The 17,810-nt window shown below is 32.5% G+C and overlaps 1 protein-coding gene across 1 annotated transcript; it reads right to left on the reverse strand.

Annotated features, from left to right (window-relative positions):
• Positions 1-1,745: 1,745 nt before the first annotated feature.
• LOC143592558 (uncharacterized) lies at positions 1,746-13,473 on the reverse strand. Its single transcript, XM_077072453.1, has 4 exons — positions 13,235-13,473; positions 4,344-4,639; positions 3,574-3,601; positions 1,746-1,812 (listed from the first exon to the last, which is right to left on the reverse strand). The coding sequence occupies exons 1-4, from the start codon at positions 13,471-13,473 to the stop codon at positions 1,746-1,748; spliced, it is 630 nt and encodes a 209-aa protein (XP_076928568.1).
• Between the last annotated feature and the right edge of the window lie 4,337 nt (positions 13,474-17,810).

Raw genomic sequence — 17,810 nt, forward strand, 5'->3', positions numbered from 1 at the left:
ACGTTTGATAAAGTAAAAGAAGAGGTTGTAATGGCTTGATTTCAAGCTTTTAAAAACCGTACATGAGAAATTTGCACTCCATGTGTTTAAATTTATTTATTATCGTGATTCTATTTTTGTTTCGTTCATAAACAAATACGGTTAATGGATTATTGTGTTTTAATTTATTTGGGCTTTAAACTTTGGTTGAGCTTAAATTGGTTTGAACTTTTAATTTGGTTAGACTTTAAACAAATAGGGGTAACATTATACTTTTTCAGGGGTAGCAAAATATAAAAACCGACAAAATGAAAAAAATTGCACTACCGACGTAAAGTTGAGGGGTAGCGGAGGCGACCCCAGCTAAACCTACAGGTCCGTCCTTGATCCAACCAGGGAAGGTTTCAACCCGGGCTTTTTTTGGGATATCATTCAGGTGTCTTACTACTAGATCATCTTGTGAGTTGTGATGGTTTGTAATTGCATTATAATTGAAAGTGCGATTTAAAAGTACATGAATTGAGTCTTTTGACATCCACAAGTTGTAACCTATTGTAGCTTTGGTTTGCATTGTACCTGAATGAACACAAAAAAATCGGCCAAACAATGTATTGGTTTGAAGTATTTAATTAAAAAGATGTAAACTATGAAAAAAAAGGTCTGCTCAACCATCATAAGAGAGACGTTGACTTGCTTTGAAGGTTGACACGACAAGTCGAGAACCTCCTCGTAGAGGAATGCTTATTGATTAACGAGAAACTCGTAAGTTATTATATGTAATACTAATTGATTGTTTATAAAACTAAAATATAAATATCTACACTCCTAGTTAATTCTTCTATGTTGTGGGTTTTATGGAAGACTCTGAAGGGTTTCGTGTTTGAACATAAGTCGGTTTCATTCGTGCAAGTGGTGGAAGATGTCAAGGTCCTTGGGTATCTTTGGGTTTGAAATCGGTCTAGGATCGTTGTTTGGGAGGATTAGCGGTCTTTTGACCTTATTTTGTTTGTAAATTTTATGTTTAATTGTGTACAATTTTTATTTGGTGGTGTTGGATGGTTGGGTTTAGCTTTTGGCTGCCTCATATTACTAAAATTTTGTTATACGTTAAGAAAAAAGCACTCTAATTAAATTTTGTTTACATATTATTCATTTCATGTTTATTATTATTATTTCACAAAGTTATTATTCGAAAATAGGTTATGATTTTTTCTTTGGTGTCAATCTAGTTCCTCATCTCTTCTCGGATTGTGTAAAATAGTCCTTCCTCCTTAATGAGCAAGTATGAGATAGAGTATTGGTAATCTCAATCTTACACCTGATTGTAAAACCGTGTACCCATACCTCTCTCTCTCTCTATTACCAGATTACTCATTACTTAATATCGAGTATACATGCTAGTTCGTTAGAAAATTACTCATTGAAATTTCTGGTATGGCCATGAACATAGGGCTAATTTGTCTAAACTCCGTGCTAACAAACAAACAACCTGTTTTGACCTGCCCAACGCGACCCGTTTGGCTGTTTTGCATCCAAATTTCCATCTAATATTATGTATGCTAAAGTGTGAATTAGCAAAACAAAAAGACTAGACAAAAATATTCCTCATAACACAATCTTTGGTTTTGTCAAATTAACTATTTTTGACTCCACCAGTGGGAAAATTAAAGAAATAATATGTCATCTAAACAAAATGTAACCAAAAAAACATAAACAAAAACATACACCATGTCAACATACCACCATATGCAACAACAGTAACTCCTTCACTCGTAAGATCCGCAGTTGAAGTTCCTCCTCCTGTTGCTGATGTACCTTGTCTTCCCAGCCATACTGCAATATTCAACACAATTTCAATGTATGTACCTTAACTTTTAATAACTTTATAATAAAATCAATGGCAAATTTAGCAAATAAGGCAAAATATGAATTTATTGATATCAACTATAACTAGTAGATTAAAATTTATGTTCATTAAACGCTTATTTTAATAAAAATAATACAAAATAATCAGAATCCTGAATTTTCCTACTTAAAATTGATTATGTATTCAATGACCATAGATATATATACCCAATAGAGTTTTTTGATTAAAATTTATGTTCAATAATGCTAATTTTATTAAAATAATAAAAAAAATCACAATCTTGAGTTTTCCAACTTAAAAAATTGATTATGTATTCAAGGACCATAGATATACCCAATAGAGTTGCCACTTTTAACCGAAACCCAACCCGAGAAAATCCAAACCCGAATAGAAAAATCTGAACCCAAGAAAAGGCTAATCTGAACCCGAACCAAAGTCATTCGGATTGGTTCTTGGGTTTGATTTATGGGTTTCAAGTCAACTCGAAAAATCCAAATAAATTTTTTGTTATAAATAAATAATATTATTAGTAGGTTCAATCGAGTTCGATTATGGTATATTTTGTTTAATCAATTAAGATGCTGAGGCTAGGGGTGCAAACGAGCTCAGCTGTTCACAAGCAACTCGAGCTCAGATCGATAAAAGTAAAAAGTTCAAAACAAGCCGGGTTTTTTCAAGCTTGAGCCGAGCCCGAGCCTCAAATAAAGCTCGTTTAGTTATCTAGCCCTAGCTCGATCTTTGTATGGAAAGCTCGTTTAGGCTCGACAGCCATAACATGCCTTGTGTATTTTTAAGTTTGGCCTCTTTTGGACTTCATTAAGAGCTCGAGCCAGGAACTCAACAAGCTCGTTTAAGGTTTTTCTTCAAATATAAAAATAAAAAAAAATGTATGTAAATTAATTCCTAACTAATAAACGAACCGAGCCCGAGCTTGAGCACTCGTAAACGAACCGAACTAGAGCCTAGTTGAGCTTAGGCTTGTTTACACCCCCTAGTTAAGGCTGATTCAATAACAAGTTCTATTATGGTATAATTTGATCGATTAGCATATTCAATCAAGTTTGAGTTTGATTATGGTATATTCTGATTGACTTAACTGTTAAATTGAGTATGGTTTAGTTGGTTATGGTACATTCTATTCAATTGATTATGATATTATAACTATAAGTAAAAGTTTGTTTGTTATTTACTTAAATACTCGAAACCTGATTAACCTATCCCGAAAAAACACAAATCTGAAAAACCTGTGAGAGATTTGAGTTATGTTTCGGGTCTAGATTTAAAACTTCAAAATCCGAAAAGCCCACCCCTCTAATATGTAAACCCGAAACCTTAAAAACACCCAATGTTTCATATTTTAAAATACTTCTCTAAAAATAGTACTTCAAAATAATAATAAGTTAACCATTCTATAAAATCTAAAGGGGTGTTTGGGATTCCTTAATTTACCCTTTTATAACTTTTCAATAAGTTAATAAGTTACAAAAGTGTAAGTTATTAACTATTCTTCTCTCTCACATCAAAAGTAATCCAAAGTTCCAAACACCTTATTACTTTTAAAAAATTTAATAAGTTATAAGTTGGTGAAAATAAGCAATCCCAAACACCCCCTAAATTACACCTAATTGTTATTCAAGGTTCAAATCACATTTCTAAAAAATATATCAATCCAATTTACCACCTAATGCCCAAAAATAGTAACAAAAATACCAACAAAAAACACTTACCTTGATGGAAACTTGCAACCACCATGACCTAAAAACACAAACACACTTCAATTAAACTCAACCTCAACACAATTAACATCCAGTGTTGTAACAATATTGGCCTGGCGCTGAATAATCCCCGAATAATCACTAGTTGCCACCCCATCGACTTGTAGCCGATTAATCCCCATTTGTCCAAAATTGGTCAAAACTGAGAATTTTATACATAAAATTTGGAATATATATTTATATTTGAAAAGTTACATATAAATTCCAATCCGATTAATCCGATTAATTGCCGGTCCCTAGTGCCAATGTTGCAAAAATCTCAACTAAGTGCCGATTAATCGCTAGTCCCCACTTCACTGGTTAATTTTGGGCTAATCGGCCAATTAATCGGTCAATGGTTAAATGCGGTCAAAATTAGGATTAATCGGACTTAATTGGCTTTTTCTGATGAGATTCTGGCCAAAATCGGCATCTTCCGACGAGATTTCATCAAAAATAATTCCGGCGAGTTTCCATCCAATTTCCGGCCAAAATGTGTTTGTCTTTGTATAAAACTAAAAATTACATATAAAAATGTGTGCATGTATATATAAAAGCTAAAGTTATACACAAAAGTCCTATCCGATTAATCCCGATTAATCTGGATTAATCCCAATTAATCGCTACCCACCCCACGCACGACTAGCGATTTTTACAACACTGCCCGGCGCACAGCTACTATTACAACATTGTTAACATCTCAAACAAAAAACTAAGTAAAAAAAGAAAAAAAAAACCATTACTGGGATCAAGTGACGTAAGCGCAGCAGTATTAGCAAAGTTACAAGTATCCTCCGTCATCCCATTCTTGGTACAATAATCATTAAACGCATACGACGCCGTTTTCCTAATATCACTCCCATCGTAGCATGGCCCACCTTGCTGGATCGGCGTGCAGTCGGCCTCACCGGTCCCACACGCCCAGTCTATGGCGGATTGAAGAGCCGAGTCCTCCGCGTTGTTCTTGGCCACGCACCAGAGGTTTAGTGAAGCCGGTTGTTGTTGCTGTTGGTGTTGCTGTGGAAGTGGAAGTGTGGAACTGAAACGTGTGTTTTTTGGTTTGGTTTTGTATGGTTAATGATTAATGATATGACCGTTGGGTTAAGTGAGAGAAGGTAGATCGTGTGGGGTGAAATGAAATGAAATGAAGTAACCGTTTTCTTTTGGGTTTTACTTTAATGAATTAAAATAACTTTTTATATTCAAACACCAACCCTGGCTCGTATAACTCTTGTATGACTTGTATAGGTGGTTTTTTTAACTTAAAAATACAAAACATAGGAAATAACAGCTGCCATGGTTATAAAATAAAAACACGTCATTTAAAAGTGCATATTTTGCTTCATACTAATTAAACAACACACGAACAACAAGAGTGTTTCAAAGTGTGTGCTGTTTAATTTGTATGTAACAAAATATGTATATTTATATTATGTGTTTTTATCCAATAACCATGTCAGCTATTGTTTCCTATATTTTGTATGTTTTTTTAAGTAAAAAAAAATGCCTATACGAGCCAAGGAGCATATACAACTCATATAGGGATTATACGAGACAACGAAGAACCTGACACTCGCTGACACAAACTGACATAATTTTAGACCTATACGACTCGTATAACCTTTACACGAGCCATATAAGTTTACCTAGTGCCAAAATAAACAATCTAGTATCGATATACCAAGCCTTTTTTAAGTTAAAAGAAAGTGATCTTTGTGTAAATTTCTATGGAAGAATCTTGAAGGTGCATGATGATTTGCTAATTATTGTTTATTTAAATACTAATTTAATTGAAAAAAAAACAACATAATCTTGAAATGAAATTAAAAGTTAGAGATAATGGCCATTTTCGTCCCTGTGGTTTGCTACTTTCGCCACTTCAGTCCAAAATTTGTATTTTTGTCAATTTAGTCCTCATAGTTTTAAATATTAGCCAATTACATCCTATCCGTCTAACGACATCCAGCTATGCCGTTAGTTTAAGGGTATTTTTGTCTTTCTCCTTTTTATTTTGAGTTATTGGTCATTTTCGTCCCTGTGGTTTGATACTTTTGCCAATTCAGTCCAAAGTTTGAAATTTTGTCAATTTAAGTCAGTTTTTTTCTATAACCCTAGAGAGCATTATCCAAGCCCAAAACAAGTCTGCATTTACTCTGTCGACAGCAGTAATCATACCCCCTCCTCTCGTATTTAGTTTATAGACGGTTCTAAACTCTCCCCCATGGTGGAATTCAATGGTAAAGTGGTCAAAGCAATTCCGTGAAACCGAATTGTACGGAAAAAACTAAAAATCGTTTCTTTGATGAATGCATAATATTTAGGGTTTAGAGATTAACATATCATAACGAAAATCTGGGTCGTAATCAACTATTATACATTAATCAACAAAACAATTTTTAGTTTTTTGTGTATAATTCGATTTCAGGGAATTACCTTGACCGCTTTACCATTGAATTCCACCATGGAGAAGATTTTAGGAAATGTCTAGAAACTAAATATAAGGGGGGGAGGTATGATTACTGTTGTCAACAGAGTAAATGCATACCAGTATTTGAGGTTGCTCGATGGTTTTGGGCTTGAATTATGCTCTTTAGGGTTATAAACAAAAAACATAAAAAATAAAAAAAACTGAATTAAACTGAACATTAAATTGACAAATTTTCAAACTTTGGACTGAATTGGCAAAGATATCAAACCACAGGGACTAAAATGACCATTAACTCAAAATTAAAAGGAGAAAGACAAAAATACCCTTAAACTAAAGGCATAGCTGGATGCCGTTAGACGGATGGGACGTAATTGGCTAAAATTTAAAACTATGAGGACTAAATTGACAAAATTAAAAATTTTGGACTGAAGTGGCGAAAGTAGCAAACCACAGGGACGAAAATGACCATTAACTCTTAAAAGTTACTATAAAAAGAAAGTTATAACCAAATGAAACCGAAAATAAGAAGGGATGAAAATAACGATACGAGAATACTAATTATAATTGTCGCTATATTTGTTCTTAAATTTCGGCGTTTTCTTTTTTCTTTTTCAAATTTCACGGGTACACTGTGTTAAATGATAGCAGGCGTTTAAATTTTTAAGTCAAAAAATTAGTGGGTTTTTTACAAATTGTGTTTTACAAAATTGTGTTATACAATAGTATTTTTCATTGTGTTTTTTACATTGTGTCATACAATTGTGTTTTTTATTGTGTTTTTATCATTGTGTTTTTTTTTCATAGTGTTTTTTTCAATTGTGTTTTTTACATTGTATTTTTCATAGTGTTTTCCATTGTGTTTTTTGGGACTTTTACGGCGAGGTGGTGGCGGTGGGTGACGGTTGTGGTGGCGGTGGGCGGTGGAGTGGTGGTGGTTGTAGAAGATGAGTGAAGATGTAATTGGGTTTTTGAGATTAAATTTGGTAGGTTTTGATATTAAGGTGTTAGACTAAAATACTATCCTTCCTAGTCTTCTTAGAAAAATCAAACTTCTTATTTAACCCTAACCTTATAACATATTATATATATATATATATATATATATATATATAAAATTTATATTATGATAATAATTATATAAATTATAGGCTTGTTTAGGCTGGCGAGCTAGCACACTCTATAAGTAAAGCTCGGGATCAGGCTCAGGCTAGATTATTAATTAAGTCTAATTTTAAGCTTGAGATCGGGCTCATTTAAGCTCGGCTTCGATCGAGCTTTTTCACGAAGCCAATCTCAAGTCTCGAGCAACTTACTTTTAATTAAATATAAGCCCAAATATTTTATAACTAACATATAAATGTATAATCCATTTTGTTACTTTCATAGTTCCCAATTGTTTAACTTAAGTACTGGGATCCGATCCAACACGTCAAACTTAAACTTAACACGTCAAACTTAAACTTAACGTTCGACGTGTTGGATCGAGCCAATTAAAAGAAAAAGAGTAACTAAAAGAGAATTAACGACGTACCCGACAATCCAGACAACAACACCGATAACGGACAGTATAAGACAAAGGAAAGCAAAAGGTAGACCAAGTAAGAACCCCAAGGGTCTGCAATCGCCATCTCCACAACACATGTCTGATATACTTTTGATATGTTTACATGTGATTTGGTTTATAACCGCTAAGATACGCAATATCTTTTTATTTTCGTGTTTTGCAAAATGGTCCTTTAAGTATTTATTGGGAGTCAGTTTTGGTAATTAGGAGTAAGATGTGGAATATAAATGGAGAGCAACTTTGTTTGTTGTTCACAGGCTGTTTTGGATTGTGATTCCTGGCTTTACCAGCTAGAGGAATAATTAGTTTCGAATAGAGGTGGGCAAAAGAATTGGTTAATTAAATCGACTCGAAAACTGAATCGAAACCGAACGTACTTGAAACCAATTACGTAGAAACCAGTGTGTAACCGATTAAAGCTGTTGTTTTGGAATCAGATTGTAATTTCCTCCATCAAAATCGGTTAACCGAACTGAAACCGGCCAAAAACCGGTCAAAACCCAAACCGAAACCGATCGTAATCTGGTCAAGAAACATGTTTCAACCCGACCAGAAACAGATCATAAACCGGTTCTTTTACTTTTGTTTACCAAATTCGAACCGGTTTTGGGATTTAAACTGGTGTGTGCACCTGTAGTTTCGAATGGCTAAGGATAGTGAGTGGTTTTGTAGGCTTTAACTGACTCGAGACAGGTTCATTATTATTATATAATATAATTTAGGACTTTGGTGCTGCCAAGCCCCTCATTGGGCCATTGGGTGGCACCATATTAGTCAACGCATTTTTTTTCCGTTTTACTTCCGGTATTTTAATGAAAACCGACCGATCGAATATCAATTTTTTAAAGTTTTGGTATCGTAATGAACGTGATGGAAGCTGACCGAATTCATGTAGACTCACCGTGTTTTGTTTTAGTTCTAGTACTGTGCCGAATATAACGAAACCAACTAAATGCCAATTGTATTTGTTTTTTGTTTTTTTTTGTTTTAGTTCTGGTACAATAACGACGTGATGGAAATCGACCGAATTTGCGTAAACACAATGCCTCAACGTTAGGGTTCGACAACGCTCGGGTATAGTCAACGCCTGAGTTTTACCAACAACGGCAACCCATCGGCCCACCTCCATTTTCATATACTTTCTGGTTTTATTTTTTGTTTTAGTTCTGGTATCACAACACGTGTAACCAAAACCAATCGAATTTGCGTCAAATTAACGCCTCAACACTCTGGACCGACAACGCTTGTGTTTTATCACCACATGTGTTTTACCAGCCAGCCCGGTGCAACACGCCGGGTTAACACTAGTTAATAACAATTATAGGCTTTGAAACAATTTTAAGTAGAGAATTGAAATAATTGGGTGAGCCGTTGAAGTTACTTGGACCAGATATAGTGGGTGTAAAAAAGATAACATTAGTTATCGGATCAAATATCATCTGTTCGATGAAAGATCATTCTCATCATGATCAATTTATATTTTTGTTGGTAATATATTTTCATTTTCATATTCATTAAAACCGAAAAACGTGGAAACGTGGGAGCAATGACCGACGATTCAAACGTAGCAAGTTTAAAAGTTGCGTGGGCTTATCATTTTGTTAATAGTTTTTTAGTTGGGCTTATTTCAATAAAAGTCCAAAACTTAAACTTTTTACAATTAGAGCATTCTCATTCAATTCCCTACCATATATTCATGTATATATATATAGAATCAGAATCAGAATCATGTGAGAATTTTTTGGGAACTGAGAACTATAAGAATCATTTTGAACTACAAAAAAACCCAAAAATAAAAAAAAATCATAAAACAAAAAAAAAAAAACACAAAAACAAAAAAAGTAAAACCAAAGTTCTTATTTATCATCCCGGTTTCTAAAAAAAAAAAAAAACTTTAAAAAAAATTCTCAGTTTAGCTAAATTATACATATATGTATCCCGGTTTCTAAAAAAAAAAAACTTTAAAAAAAATTCTCAGTTTAGCTAAATTATACATATACATATATGTATAATATGTACATATATGTACACATATGTTTTTTTCCTATACACATATGTATAATTTAAGGTAATTAATAATGTACGTATGTGTACATTACATAACTACAGATTAAATGAAAGTATACATACGTGTATAGGTATAATACGAATTAAAAAGAAAAAAATCGGTTTTATTATTATACATATATGTATAATATGTACACACATGTTTTTTCCTATACACATATGTATAACTTAAGGTAAATAATAATGTACATATGTGTACATTACGTAACTAGAGATTAAATAAAAGTATACATATGTGTATAAGTATAATACGAATTAAAAAGAAAAAAAAATTGGTTTTTTTTAATGAAACTGGAATGAAATATAAGAATTTTGTTTTTTTTTACTTTTTAAAAATTTTTGTTTTATAATTTTTTTAGAGGTTTTTTTTAGTGGTCCAAAATGGTTCTCAAAGTTCTCAATTTGCCAATGGTTCTCTTAGGATCGTTACCCTATATATATATATGTATATATCATATAACTACACTAAAAAATACTATATTTTATATCTCTTGTTCAATTAAATAATACTTTTTATACCTTTATCATTATCTTTTTCTCTTTATTTCACTTACAACCACTTTTAAAAAATATTAAAATATTATACGATATGAACAGTGTAACCCTAAATTTAACTTTCTCATATAATATTTTATCTCTCCTCTACTCACAACTATTCATAATCACACCATATAATTTACAAAACTCACTCATACAATGAGAATATGATGAGAACGCTCTTATAATTCTTTATCACCCTTCTGCTCTCGGTTCATCCCTGAGTATAAGACTCAAGCTCGTTTATTAAATAAGCATCAAGTTAGGTTTGAGCTAACTCAAAGCTTTTAAAGAGTTCCATACTAGTAGCTTGCCTCAGTTATCAAATCAACACACTGATCATTGAAGGAGTATAAAATGAAAGGAGACATTGAAGAAGCATTGAGCTAGGAGAAAATGAAATGATGGTTATAAGGAGGGAGATGCATTTTTGTTTTTGGGTTTTTAGGTGATCTATCAATTGAAATGACGGATCCTACCATTGTTGTAGACTATGTCAGGGATTATCTGCTGAGTTGGACAATTCACACATGTTACGCCATTTCAAACGGAGGTCCTACTAAAGTAACGATTAGATCGATTGTACAAGTCACATTTCACCGAACACACTTTTCCCGTTGAGGGTCTCGCCATTTGAAATGATAGATCATGTATGCGTGGTTCCTCCATTTGAAATAGTGGAACATAGAGGAACTATCCAACTCACTAGTCACACACTCACATAGCCTACAACGATATTAGCATCCGTCGTTTTTTTCAAATGATGGATTACCTGGAAACTAAAACATTCCCATCTCTTTCTCTTCTAGAAACCACTTAAGCATTAATAAAATAAATATAATCCAACAAAACCCTAAATCTTCGAAGGAAAATTTGGATATCAAGTGATCCAGTTGGATCTATTATTCGGAATTCGGATCTTTGGATCCACGTGATTTAAACAAAATGGGCTAAAGTTGGGCGTAGGCAGTTTGGATTTTGCAAGTTGCAACATCACTGGATCATTGTATTGCGTTTGTGCAATTGAGCTTAACACTTAATAAGTCAATCTCTACCTATGATTATTTTTAATAATAATCTTTAAACGGGCACAAGTAAGAAAATACTTGACATGCATTAGTTCTTTTATAGGTACCAATAAGCAAACTAACGTAGCACTAAATATGAAAACCAATTACAAAAAATGGAGCCAAAGTGTCATAAAAATAAGAGTAAAATGTGGTTTTCGTCCTTATAGTTTGTCAAAATATATAGTTTTAGTCTAATAGTTTTAAATCTGTGATTTTCGTCCTTGTGGTTTCATTTCACTTACAATTAAATTCGACCCCATTAACCCCGCTAAGTTTGGTCGTTAAACCCATCGGCGTGCCAATTTTGCCCTCGTTTCTCCAAATAAACCTCAGCCCCTCATGCGAACTGGCTTGTGAACTAGGGTTGGGGATTATTTAGGGAGAAAAAGGACAAAACTGCCCCTCACGTAAAGGGCACGCTGATGGGTTTAATGCCTAGACTTAACTGGGTTAGTGGGGTCGGGTTTAATTGCAAGTGAAATGAACCACATGGACAAAAATCACAAATTTAAAACTGTTGGACTAAAATCACAGATTCGGACAAACCACATGGACGAAAACTGCAGTTTACTCTAAAAATAACACCCAAAAATGCAAAAAACCAATTGGAAAAGAAAAAATTTTCAAAATGGCCATTTTTATCATCATTTTTCAACTTTAGCTATGGTTTTGAAAAAAAAAAAAATCCAAAATGGTCATTTTTTTCCGTCGGATCCAAGGTAAACAGGATTGAACCCAACAAATTAGATGACGCCTCTAAAATCTCGCGCACGTGTCATGATGTTTGGTCTTCCGACAAAAGACAAAAATAGCCTGTCGTCCAACGAAACTTGTTTCGTCTTTCGACGTAATACTTTCGACGTGATAGTTCATCTTATACATCTCAAACCCTAAACCTTCATAACCAACCTCCATCTCCATCTTTCTTATTTTCTCCACATAATCAAGCAATTCCATAGTGTATATGCTTAGTTTTTTGAGAAGAAAACAACCATAGTTTTTGTTTTCCATGAATCACATTTGTTTTTGAGAATTCCGCACAAGAAAGTGACAAACCCTTGAGTTCAATTCGGAGAAATTCAATGGAAAATTAATCCGTTGGCTCCTTCACGCATCCGTCGGAGACTTGCCAACACGTCAGTTCCACCGAAAAAACTTAACATGTGGCGAGTTATGATAGACTACATTAATTCGTCGGATCAATTCTTGTTTACATCGGATCCGACAGAATAATAGGGCTATTTTGGAAATTTTTTCGAAACCATGGCTATATTTGGAAAGACTTGGTCAAAATTGGCTATTTTGAGAATTTATCATTAAAAAAACAGGTAGGCACTATAGAAGATTTGAATTTGAAGTTATTCTGTTTTTAAACTAAAGGATATGGGTCATTTAGAAACATTAACAAAATACTTAACCCTCAATCAATTTGTTCACATACACGTTATGTTCATGTATAAGTTGGGATCATTGGTGTATTTTTCCATACTTGAGGATCGAAATACTTGAGGATCGAACATGTTACGCTTATGTATAAGTTGGGACTAACGGTGTAATTTCTCGAACATAAGCAACTTATACTTACCATATGACGATTTTCGTGTAATTGTTTCATTGAGATAGCATAGAATAATATGCCGAACATAAGTATACTTACCATATATGACGATTTTCGTGTAATTGTTTCATTGAGATAACATATAATAATATGCTAACGACATAATCGAACAAATACAGCATCCATTTTCTAAAGGATAGCCTTAGAACTTGTAACAGTTTGGTGACATCAAACTAAACTCGCTCTCTTTAAAATAGAGGCAATCATTTGCAAATCAAAACCAAACAAAATAAAACAGTAACATATACAAAGTATAAACCTTGCAAGAAATTAATCATTATTACTTGAAATCATCAACCTCAAACAAAGATCAAACCACGATTCGATCATGATGCTGCTAGTGAGCGAACGGAGATGCCGCAAAATGATGCTGGCCATCTGGGCCTCCTGGTGCAACCCTATCTGGGTTGGCACCGAGAGACCTTCTCTTATAGTATTCAAGATCAGACACTTTGAGCCCTAGCTTGCGCAACAAAAGTTGGCTTGAATTGTCATCAGGCATAGCCTCATTGGCATTGGAGGTGATGCACAAGAGGAAGAAGATTATGGATATTATTAGTAGCCCTTTTGATCTCATAGCATTTGCCATTAGGGTTTTTGAGCTAATTGTTAATATTTGCTTTTTTTGTTTTGGAGATTGTGATTGTAGAGACTGCATGAATATGCATAGTATTTATAGTAAGTTGGCAGAGATAAAATATATATAATAATATGTTTTATATATATATATATATATATATATATATATATATATAGAGAGAGAGAGAGAGAGAGAGAGAGAGATGGATGGAGCCATCACCCATGTTAGTTAATTAGAATCTATGGAAATTTTTGAGTCATCATACACAAGATCTGAGTAAAACACAGGTGGATAAGATAAATTTCTATTTGACATCATTTAAATATGTGGGATTCCTTTGCAAAAAAGGTCTTTTGTTTAATGGAAAAAAGGTTTTCTTTTATATTATTTAAATATGAAGTATGAATAGAAACACCTGTAAATTTCTTGACAGACCCGTTGGATCGAAAGTTAACTCTTAAAATAGCTGACATTTTGGCATTTGGAAGGATAGGAGGGAAGCACTTATGTGCAGATCTGATAGAGGTTTTCCCGGTTGTGATCTTCTGTATTAGTGTTTTCTCGGTGAGTCTGATTGCACTAAAACCTTCTTTATGCAAGGTAACCAAATACGAGAAATCATGTCTTGACAATCAACATGTGTTTATACCCTTCACATTTTATACTTTTGGTTTCCTAACACCTAAGGTTGTAGAGCTGTTTAATCGCGTTCAACGGGTCATGAATAGTATTGTAATGACCCCACGATCTATAAATGCTTTTTTTAATTGATTTAATTTTGCTATCCAAAAAAGGTTTAGCAACACAGCTCGTTGTTTGTTTGCCTTCTATGTAAACATTACTTTCTAATGAATAAAATTTATATTTTTTACTTTACTCATAAGATACTTTTGTAACAATAAGCAATTTACAAGAAATTTGATCATTTGATCAAGAGCTAGACATAGCAAGGACAAACTATTTTAGTGATTATTATAGCAGGTTAGAGGTTAAATTGGTGATCATATAGTTTTCTCGGGCAAAATAACTATATAATTTGACCTTAATCTAGTCCCTTTTGATAACAATTGTAACTCCTTTCAATCAGATTTGAGAATCAGCACCAAATTTTGATCATTAATTTGATCAAGAGCAAGAGAGGAGGCTGGGACTTGGGAGATGTGACTTGTGAGGTAACATTAAGGTGGTAAGTTGAAGGCAGTGATGCTTAAGGTTTGAAAGAACACTCAAGTAACCCAACAGATTCTTATGTTTTTCTGTGTTTAGTTTGACTTTGGGATGAAAGAGACTTTTATGAGTTTTTATCTTCAAATGGGCCCTATGTATGAAAATCAGACAAAAAGGAAAAACTTTTAATTTTCACTTTTATGAGTTTATCCCTTACATGTTGAATACTCACCAAAACTCTATCTTGAATTTTTAAGCTAAATAACACTTTTAATATACATTAACTATGATCATAATAATAGTGTTTCTCAACTAATAATCCAATTTATAGCTAATATTGAAGGTTTATCTTATCATAACTTGTTGTTTTTTATCCCACCTGTTTTTTAAAAAGATCCATTTTGACCTGACTCGCTTTAAGTTTTAACACGACCGCGTATTTTGTCCACCTCTAGACAATAAAATTCTTGTATTCACTAGTGGTTGAAGGTAAAAGAAAGGACACTGTAAATTGTTGAAATAAGTATCTAGATTTTGTGTTTTTGTTTGAGTTTTCATGGATAACTTTCGGATTGCAAAATCAAATTCAGATTAAAACTGTTTTTTGTGGTACTTGAAAATCATCGGATATGATAAGTTTTCAAAAATAAGTATGAAAGTTTATGTGAAAAATCACACCAGAATACGAAATGAACTCGATATCTAAAAGTAGGCCAATGCTTCCTTTATATAAGGGTTTAGTCGGTGTAATAAACCATCGCAACCCTTCATGAACGATATGACAGTTAGCAGGTTTAACTCTCATAACCGTCCGTCATTGGCAGTTACCAGCTTTAGCTAATGCTGCTTCAATTAGTTCATACCAACAAATTTGGTACAAAAACAATGCTTGATTTTAAAATTTTAATTGAAACTATAATATCATTAATGATTATTTTTTTGGTAAAAAGTTTAAATACACATGGGAGCAATGTGAGCTCCTTTATGATAAGTCATAGCCACCATAATCACCACATGGTTACGGTTGTTAATAAGAAACAAAAACCTGAATTTTTGTTCATGGAATCACTAATTAGGCACTAAACTATATTGTTTATATATTATATTGCTTTGTAACATTAAGATTAACATTGCACTATGACTGGTTGCGGTGGCCTCGCTTAAAAGCATGAAGTTGGCACCTTTCTTGTCAAGAGATTGACTTAATCGCAAGATTTACAATCTTCGTTAGATGAGAAAAAAACCTCGTTAACAACCCTATTTGCTACACTTGCATTTTTGTTCTTGTTGGAATCATGCAGTCGCTTTGCTTGACCATATGAACTAGCCAACATCTTTGCCACACAAAAAACCTCTCTATAATGCTCTCTAGGACAACCTTTCTCATGTTACATAGAGGTAATATATTATAAGGGTTTATTATTATATCAACTCTAGCTACACTTTTTGATCCAAGGTGAAAGCTATAAGTTTGCATATTCTACTTATCACATCTTCTTATTAACTTTTTTATTATTATAAAATTCAGCCGCCCCACATTTGTCCAACGTGGGATAACATGAGGGTAACATCCGACAATGGTCGGTTGAACATGTTAAGGATAATTTGTTTATACACGACAAAGCCTCCTACGTGGATTTGTGTACCCTTTGCAAGTTATATAATTTTTGCAAGGTCCTTTAACTTAACAAGAATATAATTTATAAAATTAAATTCGTAAAGCATCACTAATATTTGGAGTTAATTATCCAAGATCCATGTGGTTTCACGCGCCCATGAACTAGTGGTATGATGTTCTTCCTCATAAATATTAGGTTGTGAGTTCAAAACCTCACTGGTATAAGTTGTAAGGTAAAAGGTGGAATTTTAATGTTAAAAAAATTGTGGTTTGAGACATGTGATACTTTTGAGCTCTAAATTTGCGTTAGGGTGGATAGCTTATGTATTTTAAAAAAATAAACTATTATATTTTGAGTAATATATATTAATGTTTCTTATGATAGTCTTTTATAGAAAACTAAAAAAATAGTCCATTTGAGTCATTTTAAACTAACTTAACAAATTCTTAACAGGATTTAGTTTTATACCCAAATATGTTATAAAACTGAAAACACAAATCATAAATTTGCAACTTTTGAAGCATAGATCTAAAAGGTGTGACATGAGCTTAACCACATGAATTATTTATATAATTAACTATAATTTTATAATTAAAGACAGAATAACAAAACTTATTCTTTATGTTTGCTTGAATTTTCAGTGGTTGTCTTTACATTTATAAATGCCATAATTAAATACATTTATTCTTTTTTACTTTTATTTAATAAATAATCTGTAAAATTAAAATACTACCCGACTAAATTTAACAAGAAAAATTAATTGATAACCGCTAAAAATTCAAGCAAAATTAAAGGACAATTTTGTTATGTCATAATTAAATTGATAATTAACTCAAATTTTATAAATTTGCCCTTTATAATAAGTACTTAATGTGTTACTTTTTCAACTACCTTCAAACAAATGAGAACGCTTCTATATTAATTTAATCTAACTATACTATTAAAGTAATATAAGTTGTCCACATGTTAATATAAGTTTATAAAACAATAGTATTTTTGAAAGTCATCCACACGGACCACACCATTTCTCGAAATATTGGTTAATTAAATGAAACTGTTATTATTGCGAAGTTATATATTTTAATAGTTTTGGGTAATAACTAATAAGTATATATTATGTACAATATATAACTATTATTAATACAATAAATAAATACTTTTATTACTTTTATAAATATAATAGTTTAACTTATTTGGCTAATATATACATGTGATTAGCTAATAGATCGTTGGACATGAACAAAACTAAAGAAACTTTTTAAATTTTCCTTTTAAGTAATTGAAGGGATATAAAATGTTAAGAGGTGACCTAATTACCTAAATTTGGTGATCCTTAATTAGTGGTGTTCACATGCCAATACTAGTTGATTATTTAGGGTTATGTTTAACAAAAATAAAAAAAAGGTTATGTTGTTTTGACTATATATACAAATATATTTATTCATAAATATATATAGGTTAAATAAAATTTATTTATAAAATAAGATAAATATAAATTATTAGATATATTAATTTTCAAAATCTTTGCACTCACATTCACTATCTATTTGTTTTAGTGCT

The sequence above is a fragment of the Bidens hawaiensis genome, unplaced genomic scaffold (assembly GCF_021521415.1).
Source record: "Bidens hawaiensis isolate Kalapana, Puna unplaced genomic scaffold, B.hawaiensis_p1.1 tig00041067_1, whole genome shotgun sequence".
NCBI lineage: Eukaryota > Viridiplantae > Streptophyta > Magnoliopsida > Asterales > Asteraceae > Bidens > Bidens hawaiensis.

What these genes read in the sequence shown, in the direction of transcription:
- LOC143592558 (XM_077072453.1), bottom strand. Translation starts at nt 13,473, where the DNA reads ATGGCAAATGCTATGAGATCAAAAGGGCTACTAATAATATCCATAATC. An exon ending in CATCATTTTGCGGCATCTCC is followed by an intron (nt 4,640 to 13,234) that starts GTTCGCTCACTA and finishes CACACGTTTCAG; the next exon opens with TTCCACACTTCCACTTCCAC. An exon ending in GGTTGCAAGTTTCCATCAAG is followed by an intron (nt 1,813 to 3,573) that starts GTAAGTGTTTTT and finishes TGAATATTGCAG; the next exon opens with TATGGCTGGGAAGACAAGGT.